This window comes from Pelophylax lessonae (genome assembly GCF_965119305.1).
Source record: "Pelophylax lessonae genome assembly, chromosome: 8".
Classification (NCBI taxonomy): Eukaryota; Metazoa; Chordata; class Amphibia; order Anura; family Ranidae; genus Pelophylax; species Pelophylax lessonae.
The window spans coordinates 283,435,142-283,454,163 of NC_138775.1; the positions used below are offsets into that span (position 1 = coordinate 283,435,142).

General features: G+C 45.8%; 1 protein-coding gene across 1 annotated transcript in view; it reads right to left on the reverse strand.

Moving 5' to 3' along the window:
- HOOK1 (hook microtubule tethering protein 1) overlaps positions 1–19,022 on the reverse strand; it is a 143,954-nt gene that overhangs the window by 79,928 nt on the left and 45,004 nt on the right. The window contains exons 2-6 of the mRNA XM_082264802.1: positions 17,474–17,559; positions 14,632–14,704; positions 12,374–12,424; positions 9,007–9,139; positions 860–927 (exon numbers count right to left, since the gene is read on the reverse strand). Coding sequence (XP_082120928.1) covers positions 860–927; positions 9,007–9,139; positions 12,374–12,424; positions 14,632–14,704; positions 17,474–17,559 — 411 coding nt within the window. The remainder of the gene's footprint in view (positions 1–859; positions 928–9,006; positions 9,140–12,373; positions 12,425–14,631; positions 14,705–17,473; positions 17,560–19,022) is intronic.

A 19,022-nucleotide genomic window follows, 5' to 3' on the forward strand; every position in this document is an offset into this window, starting at 1 on the left:
GAGAAAAAGGTTGACGTGTTCAATACTTATTTTACCTGCTGTATCTAATGTCATATATCGAAAATCTACGCTAAAAGTACTATCAGTGCTATATCAGTGACTAAGAGCTCGTTAACACTATGGGGTAGATTCACTAAAACTGGAGTGCACAAAATCTGGTGCAGCTGTGCATAGAAACCAATCAGCTTCCAGGTTTAGGTCTCAGGTTCACACTAGCGCGGCTTCAAAGTTGCCCGACTTTGAAGATGCGCCACATAGTGCGTCTTCATCGCGGCTTGCAAACACTTGTCCTACGACTTGGGACTGCAAAGTCATACCATATAATTTCCAATGAGTACCATTCATACCTGTGCGACTTGCAGCGACATCAAAGTAGTCCCTGCCCTACTTTGGTCTGACTTTGATGCGACTTGAGGTCCATAAACCTCAAGATTACATAGGCATTGCTTCAAGTTCAGTCAAAGTCGCGCGACTTTTGGGTCGTACAAGTGTGAAAGGGGCCTTACAGAAGTCAATGCCAGTCGCTCTGAAGTCGCCCCCAAGTGGTGCAGGAACCTTTTTCTAACTTGAGTCGCTCCGATTAGAATGGTTCCATTGCACTGAATGGGGCGCGACTTGTCAGGGGACTAAGCAGCCTGACAGGTCGCCCCAATGTGAACCAAGCCTTATTGTCAAAGCTTCGACCAAGGTGAAGTTAGAAGCTGATTGGCTACCATGCAGAGCTGCACCAGATTTTGCACTTTCCAGTCTTAGTAAATCAACCCCCATGTGCAATTCACACTGGGGCACATAGAAAACAAATTGAATCTTTTAGCAGTGTTGAGTGTCACTCTACATCCAACAATCAGCAGCCACTTACCTCCTGAATGGCCGTCATCACCACGTGCTGTACGGACTCTTCCAGGGTCATGATGATCTGGATGTGTTCTGCAAAGAATGGAACACAGGAATGACAAACAGACCGTAACACTAACTAAGAACAATCCCTTAAAGCAGGGATGTCAAACTTAATTTAATCGAAGGCCGCATCAGCATCATTATTGCCCTCAAAAGGGCCAGTTGTATCTGTAAGACTAGATGTCCAGAGCATCCCCTACTCTTACAGAAGACGTCAAGAGCCCCCCCACCATCAGAAATTGAATCCCCCACCCTCCCTTACATCACAGTGCACCCCCTTATCTTGTGCTGCTGCTGGGAAAAAGCTGTAGGCATTGCTGAAAAGCAAAAAGTACAGGGTCTGGAGGAAGACCAGAAGAGGGCTGGAGCTCTCCTGCAGCTGCAGAAGAGGTGCAAGGGCCACATAAAATGGCCTGGAGGGCCGGATTCCGCCCGCGGGCCTTGTGTTTGACACCTGTGCCTTAAAGGGTCACTCCACCTAAAATCTGTCATTTCATTTTTTGATTCATGCTGACGAGTTAGGCCTCTTTTACATTTATGCGACTTGGGACTGAAAAGTCCTGTGACATGTTGTATCCTATGATTTCCAATGAGTACCATTCATATTTGTGCAACTTCAAAGTAGTCCCTGCACTACTTTGGTCTGACTTTGATGTGACTTGAGGTCCATAGACGTCAAGATTACACAGGCATTGCTTCAAATCGCGTCAAAGTCGCACCAACGTTGGGTCAAAGTCGTGGCAAAGTCCTGTCAAAGTAAGGGAATATCCAATTCAGTGACATCTTAAGAGCATTAAAGGGCCCTGGGCAATACAGGGCACTGGGACCCTGCCTACACAATCGACCACAAGAAAAGAAAAATGCAAATTATCGATAGGACTATATTTATTGGTACAGCAGTGCCAGGCTAATCCAGCAGTGCCAGGCTAATCCAGGCTTCCAAGTTGGGCGTCTGGGTCCGGTGAACACACACACGGATGGGAGTCAGATTCTACTGTCCTGTGTGTGCCTGTTCCCGTGGAGGCGGACAGGCATTCCTGCAGTTGTGGGCTCCCCCTTCAAGGCCCACGTGGCCTGACAGCAGCGCAGGGATGACAGGCGCTTGCCACATGCTAAGTTCAGCAGTGGGATGCACACGGGAATCGGGACTAATGTTTCGCTGGGGCTGGGTAGGTGGGGCCCCCGGGCAACTGCCCGTCGTGCTCATTCGGTAAGATGGCCCTGATCCGATTGCCTCTTGGGGGATCAGGAAGGAATTTTTTCCCCTGCTGTAGCCAATTGGATCATGCTTTGCTGGGTTTTTTTGCCTTCCTCTGGATCAACTGCGGGTATAGGATTGTGTATAGGGGATTGTATGGTTGGGTTTTCATTACTGTTTTTTGGTGGTTGAGGCGGATGGGCTTGTGTCTTTTTTTCAAGCTGACTAACTATGTAACTACTATGTAACTATGCAATTCCAGGTCGTACAACTGTGAAAGGGGCCTTAAACTGCCTAATGGTTTACTCCAGTGATGGCGAACCTTGGCACCCCAGATGTTTTGGAACTAAATTTCCCATGATGCTCATGTACTCTGCAGTGTAGTGGAGCATCATGGGACATGTAGTTCCAAAACATCTGGGGTGACAAGGTTCGCCACCATGGGTTTATTCTATCGATATCTAAAAAAGTGCTGCGCCAGATTATTCCATTGCATAATTAATATCCAAATAGGTGAAATAAATAAATAAATTGTAAAAGTACAACACTAAATAATTAAAATAGATCCTACAAATGTGCAAAATAGATCAATAAATAACCCATAGGTGCATCCATCAAGTGATGTCAATCTACTAGCATGACTTTAAAGTCCAAATAAAAAGGTGAGGATTAAATCAGTGCAAACGTCCAAGTGTAGAGAAATCTATGAATAATAAACTCCAGCCTTGTCTACCACCGTGGTGATCAGATCAGAGAACAGTGCTCCGTGTTCCACCACCACCATAAATTCAAGCCTCTCACCTTCCTATCTGACCCCTGTGTCACCAGAGGGTCAGATAAAGCAGTTCCCTTAGGGCAGTGGTCCTCAAATCCGGTCCTCGGGGCCCACTAACAGGCCAGGTTTGCAAGATAACTAAATTACATCACAGGTGATCTCATTTGCTGCTCAGTGATTGCAGTATTCTAGTCTGCAATTCCCCAAGGTAATACTTAAAATCTGGCCTGTTAGTGGGCCCCCGAGGACCTGAGTTGAGGACCACTGCCTTAGGGAATAATATATCAATGGGCAGATGGAGACCTGGAGCTGAAGGATTATCCCAGGACCCCAGCAACCTATCACTGGCCATCCAAAGCGGACATGAATGTATGAGGGAGAGTAAAAAACACATCTAGTACTCTCTGATTTAATCCCAAGAACATTTAATAAGAAAGTAATACACTTACAAACGCGGCACTTCAGCAGTGCGGGCTGTATTGGATGTATCAGCGCTCTCAGCAGAGAGGTGATGTGATGTGTGACTGACAGGCTCCGCCCCCTATACGCGTTACGTCAAGCGTTGACTTCTTCGGTAGGGGTGAAGTCTGGCTGTCAGAAGTCTGATTAAGAAGGCTGGCCTTTCCTTTTCAATCCGCAGCCACTGTAACTTTCTGTAAAATGCAATATGGCAACCTGAAGGCGCTCTGTACACAGATGGTATACAGAACGCCCCCCAAAAACATAATTTCCTACTTGTGTGATTGGCAGACCCAGAAGTCTGCACTAAAAACTGGATTTTTGCCTTACTGGATTTTTGCCTTACTGTAAAATCCTTTGCTCTTAAGTTCATTGACGGATACAGTTCTCTCTGATTTATATCAGTAGGGTTATACTGCCCCCTACAGGAATAGGATGCTAGGCAGAACTGTTTGTTTCAGATGGGCCTTATCTTTTGTTCTGATGAGTCCTATGTTGCCTGGTCGGCTATGTGTGGCCTTGGGGACTTGCTCTTTTCTGCTGTTCCCACTCCTCATTTTATGGCACTGCTTTGGTACATCCCTACTGATATGGATCAGAGAGAACTGCGTCTGTCAATGAACGATAGAGAAAACTGGATTTTTGACTTACCATAAAATCCTTTTCTCTTAAGTTCATTGGGTTGGTGTTACTTTCTGACACTGCTTTGATACAAAACTGACATCCTATGCAGGAAGAGAGAGGGTGTACCCTCCGGGACTGCCTATAGGCGTAGCCAGAACTTTTTTCTGCCTAGTGTCCTACGCCTGTAGGGCCAGTATAACCCTACTGATATGAATCAGAGAAAACTGCGTCCGTCAATGAACGATAGAGAAATGTCATTTTTGGTGAGATATTCACAAAAGGAAATGAAATGTAAAAGGGACGCAGACCCTGCCACTTTCCTCATTAGGACTGCAAGTGTAGCAACTGATTGATAATTATAAAATCACTCCCATTCACATTCACTCCGCACATGGACACAGACAAACAAACGGCTATTTCTTCAGAATAACAAAAGGTAGGAATCCGCAACAGTTTGTTAAAATCCTTGCAATGTACAAAGATCAGTCAGAGGAGAATATAATTTTCTAAGCAAAAGTGGAGTTACTCTTTAAAGCCAAATTGCAGTTTATCTGGCTACAATACTCAACTCCTCACTCTGTGATCATTTCAGAGAGAAGAACGGTCAGATGTGTTTACAACAGCAGACCGTCCTTCTCTCTCAGTGGGGAGGGATCGCAGGTGGCCGGCGGCAATCGCAGGCTGCCGGCCCCGTGCATCGGCATCCCCGCTGCCTAGTGGGGGTGGAAGCGAGCTGCCGTTGGCACGCGATCGCCCCCCAGCACCAAGCGCGCAACCATCGGTTTGCGCAGCCAAGCCAGCCTGCCACAGTAAAACTGCGGCGGACAGTCGGCAAGTGGTTAATAAACCTCCCAGCCGGCTCCTCTTCATGCTGCATAAGTGCTCTGCAGCCTCATTCATTCCTATTAGTAAGCTGTACCCCGAGGGACCACTGGAGGTCACCATGAGCATGGCTACCCATAGGAATGAGTTGGGCTGCGGCGCACGCACGTGTACAGGATGAAAAGGAGCCGGCTGGGACCATGTCAGAGAAAAGCCTGCTGGATCGGAGAGGATGAATTATCCCAGGGTTGTAAGGTATTTAAAGGATAACCTCACTAATCTAAGTGCATCCAAACCCAGGAACAACAATGATTTATATTGTAACTTAGTAAGATGTGGAGGCAGGATTCATTTTCTATTTTTTTGGCTATTAATCCTGAATAGTCACCTGATGATCCTGCCAGTAGCACCCTTCCTGTCCTAGGTTGACAACGCTCACTCATTCTACTGCTATTATGGAGGAGCTGGATTGTCACCTAAGGACAGTAAGCGTGTTAGGACTACAGAACACCTCACTATCATCTCATCCCCACAGAATAGCAGAAAGTGTTCTGTAATCCACAGAAGTAGCCCGGGCAGGGCTGATACCACCATAGGCGTGCGCACAGGGTGTGCCGGGTGTGCCTGGGCACACCCTAATCACCTAGGGCACATTAGCATTATCGCTCTGTTTGCCAGTGAGGAGATGGGAAAGATCTCCCTTGGACCTGCTCTGCCATAAGAGAAGTGCCACACACTTCTATTTCACTTTGCCAGCAGGGAGAGTAATGTACCGGGGCCATATACATGTAGGCAAACACATGCATGTGTATTTAAACTTTGGGGTGCACACCCTAATGCAATAGGCTGCGCACACCTATGGATACCACTGCTTAAAATTGAAGGTCAGCAGAGAAAATGTATTGTCAGCTCATCATAGCAATATGTCAGCTCTCTGGGTTATTTCTGGCAGGATCAAAACTTGGACCGTAGTATGAAGACCCCCTATAGCCAATAAGTTCCCTGAAATACTTAAAGCATAACTCCACTTTTGTTGAGAAAAAAAACATTCCCCTCTGGGTGATCTCTGTACATTGCAGGGATTATAATAAACTTTGTTGCAGATTCCTACCTTTTGTTATTCTGAAGAAATCATTGTTTGTTCATCTGTGCTGAATGGATCAAATGGGAGTGGTTTTATAATTATCTATCAGCTGTGGCAGCTGCAGGGCTCTAATAAGGAAATCTGCTGGTCCTGCCTCCCTTTAGATGTGTTCCTATTGGGAGTATCTCACCAAAAATGAAATTTTTGTTGCAGGGGATGCCAGAAATCTGACTTGTATCTTAGTGCAGACTTCTGGGAAAATTGGTGAGCCAATCACACAAGCAGGAAATGATGTTTCTGGGGGTGTAGTCAGTATACATTCTGTGTACAGAACAGCTCCAGGCGGCCATATTGCATTGCATTTTCAGAAAATTACAACGGCTGCAGATTGAAAAGGAAAGGTAATTTTTTATTACATTCGAATACAATATGATTTGTGTCACAATTGTATACGCTATGTTGTGTTTTCTTTATTTGCTATTTTTTTTCCCCACGAAAGTGGAGTTACCCTTTAACCAGTTGCCGACCGCCTCCTGTATATTTACTGCGGCAGGCTGACTCGTACAGGCAAAGCGACGTAGGGATGCGTCGCTCGCCTGGGAGGAGCTAGGGGGCAAGTGCATGACGCCGACGGTGCGCTCCTGCCCCCACTCGGCAGCGGGGGAGCCGATACGTGTGTCAGGCGGCTCCGATTGCTGCCTGACACCCGCGATCGCTCCCCGCTGAGAGAAGGACGGTCGGCTGTTGTAAACACAGCTGACCGTCCTTCTACCTGCAATGATCACAGAGCTCCTGTGATCTTTCTATATAGGATCACAGGTCTCTATGGGCGGCACAGTGGTGTAGTGGTTAGCACTTTCACCTAGCAGCAAGAGGGTCGCTGGTTCGAATCCCAACCACGGCACTACCTGCCTGGAGTTTGCATGTTCTCCCTGTGCCTGCGTGGGTTTCCCCTGGGTACTCCGGTTTCCTCCCACACTCCAAAGACATGCTGGTGGGTTAATTGGATCCTGTATAAAAAAATTGGCCCTACTGTGTATGTATGTGAGTTAGGGACCTTAGATTGTAAGCTCCTTGAGGGCAGGGACTGATGTGAATGTACAATGTATATGTAAAGCGCTATACAAGTACCTGAAATAATAATTTCACAAGTCCCTTCCCCATACAGTTAGAATCACTCCCCTAGGGTCACATTTAACCCCTTGATCACCTATACTGTTAACCCCTTGCCTGCCAGTGTCATTATTACAGTAACAGTGCATATTTTTAGCACTGATTACTGCAGTAATGTCACTGGTACCCCCAAAAGTGTAAAAAAAGTCAGTCAAGGGTCCGATCTGTCCGCCGCAATGTCACAGTCCTGCAAACAATCGCAGATCGCCGCCATTACTAGTAAAAAAAAACAAAAAAACATTAAAAATGACAAATCTTTCCTGTAGTTTGTAGACGCGCATAACTTTTGCGCAAGCCAATCAAAATACACTTATTGTGATTTTTTTTTTTTTACCAAAAATATGTAGCAGAAAACAAATTGGCCTAAAATGTTAAAAAAATTTGATTTTTAAATTTGTTTTTTGAGAATGTCATATAGCAGAATGTGAAAAATATTGCTTTTTTTTCAAAATTGTTGCTCTTTTTTTTGTTTATAGCGCAAAAAAATCAAAAAAAAAAAAAATCGCACAGGTGATCAAATACCACCAAAAGAAAGCTCTATTTGTAGGAAAAAAAGGATGTAAATTTTATTCGGGTACAGCGTTGCTTGACCGCGCAATTGTCCATTAAAATAACGCAGTGCCGAATAAATAGGGCCTGGTCATTAAAGGGGCAAATCCTTCCGGTCTTAACCACTTGCTGACCGCCGCAAGTACATATACTGCGGCGGTCAGCCCCTCACAGGCAAAGTGATGTATGGGTACATCGCTAGCCTGTGAGGCTCTGGGGAGCGAGCGCGTGCTGCCGGAGGCGCGCTCCCGCTCGGTCACGGACCCCCCCCCCGCGCGCGTGTGCCCGGTGGACCCGATGTCCGCCGGGCACTCGCGATCGTCCGTTAGAACGTGAGAAAGGCAGGCAGCTGATGTAAACAAGCCGCCTGTCATTCTTCCCTGTGTAGGAACAGTGATCATACGGTTCTACTATGTAGGACCGTTGATCTCTGTTCTTACACCTCAAGCCACAGCCAATCACAGTTAGAATCACGCCCCTAGGGACACACATAACCCCTCCCTCTCAAATAAAGTTAACCCCTTCACTGCCAGTGTCATTTTACAGTAACAGTGCACATGTATAGCACTGATTACTGTAGTAATGTCACTGGTAACCCCAAAAGTGTCAAAAATGTCAGTCAAGTCCGATCTGTCCGCCGCAATGTCGCAGTCCCGCAAAAGAAAAAAAAAAAAAAAAAAAAAAAATCGCAGATCGCCGCCATTACGCGTTAAAAAAAAAAACACAACAAAAATGACAAAAATCTTTCCCTTAGTTAGTAAACGCGATAACTTTTGCGCAAACCAATCAAAATACGCTTTTTGCAATTTTTTTTTACCAAAAATATGTAGCAGAAAACAAATTGGCCGAAAATGTTAAAATATTTTGATTTTTACATTTTTTTGGGGGGGGAATTTCAAATAAAAAAATGTGAAAAATATTGTTATTTAGCAAAATTGTCGCTCTTTTTTTGTTTATAGCGCATGATCAAAAAATCGCACAGGTGATCAAATACCACCAAAAGAAAGCTCTGTTTGTGGGGAAAAAAAGGACGTCAAATTCGTTTAGGTACAGCGTCGCACGACCGCGCAATTGTCCATTAAAGTCACGCAGTGCCGAATCGCAAAATACCCCCTGGTCAGGAAGGGGGTAAAATCTTCCGGGGCTTAAGTGGTTAAAGTGGTTAAATGTCACTTCGAATAGCAAACTGTACATAAACAGTGCATGTTTATTATTTTTCTCTGATTATGAAATGATCGAATGTTCACAATGCTTTCCGTTATTACAGTAACGCCATCAGCAGGAATAGACGGACTTCCTTCCAGGGTGATAAGTCTCAGTCAAAGGTCATGAAAACAATAAAATGTGGGTGAGAAGTCACGGAATACATGGAAACGTTCCTCCTGGGTGACGGGCCGATGTCGCTGTCATGGGCTCGGTCCTTACCTTGCTTCCTATCACAGTTAATGGCGCACCCCAGGATCAGCTGTAACAGTCGTCCCATTTCCGTCGGGTCGGCATTTTCTGCAATCTGGCTGAGATCCGGAAGGAGGAATTCGGAGATGAGCTGGTCCAGAACCTGCGGACATTGTACACATAGTTACATAGTTACATAGTAGGTGAGGTTGAATAAAGACAATAGTCCATCCAGTTCAACCTGTGTAGGTGTGTGTGGCTGTAATCATCTCACATACCCCTGAATGTTCTGATCCTTGAGATGTAAGTCTAAGAGTCTTTTGAAAGCCACCATACTACCCGCAGAAACCACCTCTTGTGGTAGAGAATTCCACAATCTTGTAGCCCTAACAGTAAAGAACCCCCCACGTTGCCTGAGGTTAAAACGCTTCTCCTCTAATCGCATTGTATGCCCTCGAGTCCTCATGCAATCCCTTCGAATGAACAGCTTTTTTTCTAAGCTGGGATCCCCATTAAGATATTTATAAATTGCTATCATGTCCCCCCTCAGACGTCTCTTCTCCAGGGAGAATAAATCGAGCGATTGTAGACGCTCTTCATAGTCAAGGTCCTCCAATCCCCTAATTAGTTTAGTTGCCCTTCTCTGGACTCTCTCCAGCTCCAACACATCCCTCCTGAGGACTGGCGACCAGAACTGGACAGAATACTCCAGATGCGGTCGCACCAGAGTTTTATAAAGTGGAAGGATTATAGTCTTATCTCTGGAATACATCCCTTTCTTTATGCATGCCAATATTCTGCTGGCTTTGGCAGCTGCCGCTTGACATTGCATGCTGTTGCCTAATCTATCATCAACCAAGACTCCCAGATCCTTCTCCATTTTTGATTCCCCCAAGGGTTCCCCTCCTAACATGTATTGTGTTTTTATGTTTTTAGTCCCCAAGTGCAAAACCTTACACTTCTCCACGTTAAACCTCATTTGCCATGTCCGTGCCCACTCTGTAATTTTGTCCAGGTCATTCTGTAGGATATCTGCTTCATGCTGTGCAGTTGTTGCTCTGGCCAATTTTATGTCATCTGCAAAAACTGATATCGAACTACTGATCCCGACCTCAATGTTGTTTATGAATAAATTGAACAAGGTTGGTCCCAGGACTGAGCCCTGGGGCACCCCGCTTACAACCTCAGACCAGTCTGAGTATGCGCTGTTTATTACCACCCTTTGGACACGCCCTTTAAGCCAATTCCGTATCCAAGAGCAAACCCTGCTGTCGATACCTGCAGATCTTATTTTATAAATTAAGCGCTTGTGGGGAACTGTATCAAACGCCTTAGCGAAATCCAAGTACACCACATCCACTGGTCTCCCCCTATCATAGATTAGGTGAACGAAAAGACTCAAAAGATGGTTGCCAGGGCTGAATATGACTGAACTCCGACCTTCCCTTCAGTCTTGCACAGTTGTATCGGCTCCTCTCCTGGACTGAGATGGCTTCCTCTGATTTCACTGCACACTGTGAGCGTCTCACAACGTGCATCAGAAGCTGCAAGCTAATCAGATAGAGCCCACCTCATTTCCTGGTTGGTTAGAGGAGACCCAACATCATCTAGCTTTTCCTCCCCAGCCTTACTGGTCCTGGCCCCCCCGTCACCTTTCATTCATTCATTAGAAGCTGCAGCAAGTCAGATAGAGCCCACCTCATTTCATGGCTGGTGGACATCCAGCATCATCTAGCTCAGGGGTCTCCAAACTTTCTAAACCAAGGACCAGTTTACTGCCCTTCAGACTTTAGGGGAGTCAGACTGTGGCCAGTGGGAGTTGAAAGTGTCCTGGTATCAGTGGGAATAAACAATGCAAAATCTTTAGTGGGAGGATTAACACCCCATCATTGGTGTCAGTGGAAGGACTAGTGCCCCATTGTTGGTGTCACTGGAAGAAATAGTGCCTCATCACTGGTGTCAGTGGAAGGAATTACGCCCATTGGTGGTGTTAGTGGGAGGAATAGTGCCCAAACCTTGGTGTCAGTGGGTGCAAGGGTTGGTTGACCATTGTTGGTGTTAGTAGGAGGGATAATGCCCCATTGTTGGTGTTAACGGGAGAAATAGTGCCCCATCATTGATGTCAGTGGGAGGAATAACACCCCATCATTGGTGTCAGTGGGAGGAATAGTGCCCCATCACTGATGTCGGAAGAAGGACTAGTGCCCCATTGTTGGTGTCAGTGGGAGAAATAATACCCAATTGTTGGTGTCAGTGGGAGGAATAGTGCCCCATCGTTGGGGTCAGTGGGAAGGATAACACCCCATCATTGGTGTCAGTGGGAGGAATAGTGCCCCACCGTTGGTGTCAGTAGGAGGAATAACACCCCATCATTGGTGTCAGTGGAAGAACACCCCATCATTGGTGTCAGTGGGAGGAATAGTGCCCCATCACTGATGTCAGTAGAAGGACTAGTGCCCCATTGTTGGTGTCAGTGGAAGAAATAATACCCAATAGTTGGTGTCAGTGAGAGATATAGTACCCCATCGTTGGTGTCAGTGGGAGGAATAGTGCCCCATCATTGATATCAATGGAAGGAATTATGCCCCTGTTGGTGGTGTTAGTGGGAGGAATAGTGCCCAAATGTTGGTGTAAGTGGGGGAAATAGTGCCCCATTGTTGGTGTCAGTGGGAGAAATAGTGCCCCATCACTGATGTCAGTGGAAGGATTAGTGCCCCATTGTTGGTGTCAGTGGAAGAAATAGTACCCCATCGTTGATATCAGTGGGAGGAATAGTGCCCCATCATTGGTGTCAGTGAAAGGAGTTATGCCCCTGTTGGTGGTGTTAGTGGGAGGAATAGTGCCCAAACATTGGTGTGAGTGGGGAAAATAGTGCCCCATTGTTGGTGTCAGTGGGAAAAATAGTACCCCATCATTGGGGTCAGTGGCAGGAATAGTGCCCCATCATTGGTGTCAGTGGGAGGAATAGTGCCCCATCATTGGTGTCAGTGGGAGGAATAGTGCCCCATCATTGGTGTCAGTGGGAGGAATAGTGCCCCATCATTGGTGTCATTAAAAAAATAAAAATAAAGGTTTTATTTAAAAATCTTATTAGCATTTTTAATGTAGGGAGGAGGCAGGGACCAATAACAGCAATAAGCAAGTAAACCTCAGCTTTAAATAACCTGATATAAAGGAAAAAATTTATGGAGGTTGCCAAGGGCAACCAGATTTTTGTATTTTTCTCTTGAAACTCAGGAAAGCAAAGGAATACACTGTTGAAATACAAATGTGGCCCTGTGAAGTAGTCTGTGTGGGGCCCCATGATTTCGAATGATGACCCTGACCCTTTGCACCGCCCTAGCTGCAGTCACTGAATGAGTTCCCATGTCTGACACCGTGTGCGTCCCCGCCTTACCTCTTTGTAATAATCCACAATTCCTTGAAGAATCTTCTTCAGATTGTTAATCTAAGCAAACAAAAAGGAGATTAAACTCAAACACAGCATTAGGCGCCCCAGACATATCATTATACAGTCCATATACTGCTATTACCCAGAATAAACAGAGGCGCCTATTTATAACAGTTACCCTGAAGTCTGTACACAAGTCATTTTCATAGCTCAATATTTGCATCTGTTTAAGATTCATCGGCTCGCAGTTTGCTGTCATAACATCGCCGGTCCTGTCTGAATAGTGCTAGGAGACGGGACAGACAAAGGCTGAGATTCAAGAGCAGACAAAGGCACCCTGCACTGGCCAGAGCGTGAACAGAATGTATGGACTTTAAAATTATTATTACGTATAAGAGAGACCAGCTGAATAGAAATAGGCTTATCCAGGGCCAGGCCAAAGGGTAGGCAGAAGTGGCAACTGCCTAGGGCTCTTCAGCAGGAGATGGGTGCAAAATGGGCTAAGCCTGCAACTTATACTGATAAAGTAAATGGATAGTGGTGCACTATTCATGTGTGTTCACTATAATCATAAATGAACTAAAGTGAACAAGACAATAATTAAAAGCCTAAAATCTTTCCTTAACGAGCAACATATTAACCACTTCTGGACCGGAAGGTAAAATCGGACGATTTACGCTAGTGTGTACACAACTTTCAGCAGCCGATGCTGACATTTTCAACGAAAAAAAACTGAGGGACAAACACCAAAATTTTTATCGCCTGTCCCCAGATGACCAATTTTCGTTTAATGAGTATGCAGTACGTCCGCAAAAAATCGGATACGAAAGACCGCGCATGATCTGAAGTTGCTGATGACCCGGAAGTCTAGGAACAAACGTCCCAAAAAATATATCGGATGAGAAATTTCGTGAACATTTATGCACTGTCAATTAAAAACGGTGAGCATGAGTGAGAAAAATCGGAGGATATTTCGTCCGATTTTCGTCAAGTGTGTACGAGACTTTAATGACCGGGCCATTTTTTTATAAACGGCACTGCGTTGCTTTAACAGACAATTGCACGATCGTGCGAAGCTGTACCCAAATAAAACGAATGTCCTTTTTTTTTCACAAATAGAGCTTTCTTTTGGTGGTATTTGATCACCTCTGCGGTTTTTAGTTTTTGCGTTATAAACAAAAAAAGCAACAATTTTGAAAAAGAGAAACAATATTTTTTACTTTCTGCTATAAAACATTACCAATAAAAAAATTCAAAAAATCAAATTTTTTTTTATCAGTTTAGGCCAATTTGTATTCTGCTACATATTTTTAGTAAAAAAAAAAAAAAAATCCCAAAAAGCGTATAATAATTGCTTTACGCAAAAGTTATAGCGTTTACAAACTAGGGAAAAGATTTGTCAAATCTATGGAATAGATTTTTGGGCTTTTTATTTATTTATTTTTATTAGTAATGGCAGCGATCAGCAATTTTTATCAGGGCTGCAACATTAACTTGCTGACTAAGTGACACTTTTTGGGGACCTCATAGAGGTTCATGTCAATCAGTTTAAAGCGGAGTTCCACCCAAAAGTGGAACTTCCGCTTTAGGTGGTCCTAGCCCCCTGACATGCCACATTTGGCATGTCATTTTTTGGGGGGGGGGAGCGGTACCTAGTTTTGACAGGTACCCGCTCCCACTTCCACTCGGAGCGCCGCGGCGCCCTGAGTGGAAGTTCTCCTCTCCCCCTCCCTCCCTGCAATCTTCTGGGACATGTCAAAGGTCCCAGAAGATTGCCGGGCAATCACGGCACGTAGCGCAACTCGCGCATGCGCAGTGCGTACCCGGCTGTGAAGCCGCAAACTAACAGCCGGGTGCCCACAGCAGTGATGCTGGCGCCGAGGGAGAGGATCGAGGCTTCGGGCGGCCGCATCTCTGGACCGTTGGACAGGTGAGTGAAATGGCTGGAACTCCGCTTTAAAGTGGACCTCTCATTAAAGCACATCTAGGGAACACATTTAACCCTTTGATCACCACAAGTGTTAACCTCTTCCCTGCCAGTGTCATTTATACAGTAATCCGTGCTAAATAATATGAACTGTTCCTGTATAAATGACACTGGCAGGGAAGGGGTTAACACTTGTGGTGATCAAAGAGTTAAATGTGTTCCCTAAATGTGCTTTAATGAGAGGTCCACTTTAAACTGATTGACCTGAACCTCTATGAACTGTATACAGATTAGATTATTTGTAATGTACAGAATTCAGTGAGAAGCGGACATCTACCTTTATCCTTCGATTATCTCCCACGTCGTCTTTTATTCGTCCCAGCCAAGACTCGGTAAACCAAGCGCCATCTCTACAATGGAGGGGAGAGAGAGGAAACGTCAGTCTCTACATCACTGTGTTCTACATTTATAATCCACTCGATTGGCAATTCCCCCAAGTGACTCCATGGGGAGCAGAGCAGATGGCATATAGGAACCCTACCCCCACCAGGAGTGGTGAAGAGCCCAATACCTATCTGCAAAGGGGCATCGGTGCTCTTGCTGAAGAACCTCCATTTTTTCAGGGGGGGGGAACCCCACTCAAAGGACTGCACCCAATATTGAAGGATATATAATCCACCCCTCTTGCCAGCCTGATGCTTGCAATCACTTGAATGTCAGTGCTTTGGTGCTAAAGACCCCCACTGTCCATCAGCAAGGAGAAATTGGTGCTTTGACAGTGGACCTCCATTTTTTTGGAGGGAAACCCCTCTCAAAGCACCATTCCCAAAGCTGAAGGACATTCAAGCCATCGCTCTTGTCGACACCCTCTTCTGAGCACCCAGGGTGTCAAAGAGCCTGATGCTTGTTACCACTGGGGCATCAGTGCTTTGGTGCTGAAGACTCCATTGCCCATCAGCAAACGGGTATCAGTGCTTTGGGCACTGTAATTTCGGGGGGGGAACCCTTCTCAAAGCATTGCCACCAAGGGCACTGTAGATTCTGGGGGGGAACCCCTTTTAAAGCATTGCCATCAATGCTAAAGGCCACATAATCTACCCCTCTTACTGGCCCAGAGGTGTGAAAGAGCTTTGTGCTTACCCCATTGTCCATCAGGAACAGGGTATCAGTGACGCCCATTTTTAGGGAAAACCCCTCCAAGTACTGCTCCTAATTCTGAAGGGCATATAATCCACCCCTCCTACCAGCACTGCCGAAGAGCCTAATACTTGTCACCAATGGGAAGTCAGTGCTTTGGTGCGAAGATCCCACTGCCCATCAGCAATGTGGTATTGGGGCTTTGACAGAAGCCCTTCATTTTTTGGGGGGAGCCCCTCTCAAAGCACAACCCCCAAAGCCAAAGGCTATATAATCTACCCCTCTTGCCAACACCCTCTCCCGAGTACCGGGGGTGTCGAAGAACCTGGTGCTTGTTACCCCTCAACAATAGGGTATCAGTGCTCTCATAGGGCACTGCAATATCTAGGGGGAACCCCTCTCAAAGCACTGGCACAAATGCAGAAGGGTATATAATCTATTGTTCTGACCCACCCAGGGGTGTCAACGAGCTTGGTGCTTTGATGCTGAAGACCCTATTGCCCATCAGCAATAGGGTATCAGTGCTTTGAAAAGGAACCCCCATTTTTGGGGAAAACTCCTCCCAAATACTGCCCCCAATTCTGAAGAACAAATAATCCACTCCTCTTGGCAGGACCAGGGGTCCTGAAGAGCCCGATACTTCCCACCACTGGGGTATCAGTGCTTTGAGGCAAATACCTCATTGCCCATCAGCAGCAGGATATTAGTGCCTTAAAAGGGAAATCGCATTTTTGGGGGGAACCCCTCAAAAGAGCAAAACACCCAATGCTGAAGGGAATATAATCCACAGCTCTTGCCAGCCTAATGCTTGTTACCACTGTGGTGTCAATGCTTTGGGGTGAAGACCCCATTGCCCATCAGCAACAGGGTATCAGTGCTTTCACAGGAGACCTTCACTTTTGGGGGAACACTTCTCAAAGCACCACCCCCAATAATGAAAGGCATTTAAGCTCCAACCCCCTTGCCACCATCCAATCCTGGTCACCAGGGGCTTTGGAGAGCCCACTGCCAGTAACTATCAGTGTGTCAGTGCATGGCAGGGGGACTCTTTTTTCAGAGTACCCCTCTCAATGCTGAAGAACATGCTTAACAGCAGGGGGTATACATGCCTGTTACCTGACTCCATTCCTTGGTTAGCTGTGAAAGAAGGGGGGGTGGCGCATTTCCCTTTTTTTTTTATTTACATGAAGTCAAATGTCACTTGGGTGAATAGCAATAAAGTATTTAGTGGGTAATTCAAAGAGCCTGGTGCTTGTCACCAATGGGGCATCAGTACTGCTAAAGACCCCCACTGCCCATCAGCAATGAGATGATGGTGCTTTGATAGGGGACCTCCAGTTTTGAGGAGGAACCCCTCTCAAAACGTCACCCCCAATGCTGAAGGGCATTTAGGCACCAACCCCCTTGCCACCATCCAATCCTGATCACCAGGGGCATTAGAGAATCCACTGCCAGTAACTATCAGTGTGTCAGTGCATGGCAGGGGGACTCTGCTTTTTCAGGCTACCCCTCTCAATGATGAACATGCTGAACAGCAGGGGGCGTACATGCCTAATACCAGACTCCATTCCTTGGTTAGCTGTGAGAGGAGGGAGGAGGGGCACATTTAATACTAATACTTGTTACCACTGTGGTGTCAAAGCTTTGGGGTAAAGACCCCATTGCCCATCAGTGCTTTCACAGGAGACCTTCACTTTTGGGGGAACCCCTCTCTTTAAGCTCCAACCCCCTTGCCACTATCCAATCCTGGTCACCAGGGGCATCGGAGAGCCCACTGCCAGTAAATATCAGTGCGTCAGTGCATGGCAGGGGGACTCTTTTTCAGGGTACCCCTTTAAATGCTGAAGAACATGCTGAACAACAGCACATTTCATTTTTTTCTTTTTTTTTTACATGCCATCAAATGTCACTTGGGTGAATAGCACTAAAGGATTTAGTGGGTGAATTAACCAGTGAATCCTTTAACAGACCCCAACATAGTCCTTAAAAATGATAATATTGGTGAGTATGGTAATCAGATGGGTGGGGGAGGGGTCACTTACATCTGGTGGAGTGCTTGCCCCATGGCCACGCCATTGCTAAGGTCTTCGATTGTCTTACATGGAGCGCTGATGTTAAATGTTTGCAACTGTAAGAAGAGAAAATAACGACATTAAACTCGGACAGAGAAAAGGAAATAGAATACACCTCACAAATGTATCATTCTTCATTTCACTTACCACATCTGTATAACACCCATATATAGGTGGTAGATCTCTACAGGGAAAGTGATCTCCAGTCACATAAATCCCTATCACAGCAGAGCTTACAATATAATGTCCCTACCAAATATACACTATGAATGATCTTATTATTATTATTATTATTATTACAGGTCGGAATCCATCCCAGGAGACAAGAAGTCAATGTACTAAGTTTTTTCTAAACAGAAAATGGAGGTCAGATCTCCCAACCAAGGAGAGAACATTCGTACCAGACTCCGTCTATACCCAGAGTATGCGATTTTGATGACATGACCCTTTAGATGGCTACTGGAATGTGCTCACTGCCTCGAGATTTTTACATAACTTTGTCCAAACTGTATTATTATACATGAATAGAAGAGTAATATATTCCACAGCAATATGCAAAGGACGCCAAACCATTCTGTGCACTAGAGGAGCTTACACTCTGATGACTCTGCACCAGACAAGTTTACACGCTGTCTCTGTTCACCACAGGAGCTTATACTATAGTGTCTCTGTGCACCAGAGGAGCTTACCCTCTAATGCAGTGGTTTTCAACTCCAGTCCTCAGGACCCACCAACAGGCCAGGTTTGCAAGATAACTAAATTACATCGGAGGGGATCTAATTTGCTGCTCAGTGATTGCAGTATTTTAGTCTGCATCTCCCCAAGGTAATACTTAAAATCTGGCCTGTTAGTGGGTCCCGAGGACCAGAGTTGATCTAATGTCTCTGTGCACCAGAGGAGCTTACCCTCTAATGTCTCTGTGCACCAGAGGTGTTAACCCCCCTAATGTCTCTGTGCACCAGAGGAGCTTACCCTCTAATATCTCTGTGCACCAGAGGAGCTTACCCTCTAATGTCTCTGTGCACCAGAGGAGCTTACCCTCTAATGTTTCTGTGCACCAGAAGAACTTACCCTCTAATGTCTCTGTGCTCCAGAGGAGCTTACCCTAATGTCTCTGTGCACCAGAAGAGCTTACCCTCTAATGTCTCTGTGCACCAGAAGAACTTACCCTCTAATGTCTCTGTGCACCAGAAGAACTTACCCTCTAATGTCTCTGTGCTCCAGAGGAGCTTACCCTAATGTCTCTGTGCACCAGAAGAACTTACCCTCTAATGTCTCTGTGCACCAGAAGAACTTACCCTCTAATGTCTCTGTGCACCAGAAGAACTTACCCTCTAATGTCTCTGTGCACCAGAAGAACTTAACCTCTAATGTCTATGTGCACCAGAGGAGTTTACCCCCCTAATGTCTCTGTGCACCAGAGGAGCTTACCCTCTAATATCTCTGTGCACCAGAGGAGTTTACCCCCCTAATGTCTCTGTGCACCAGAGGAGCTTACGCTCGAAGGTCTCTGTGCACC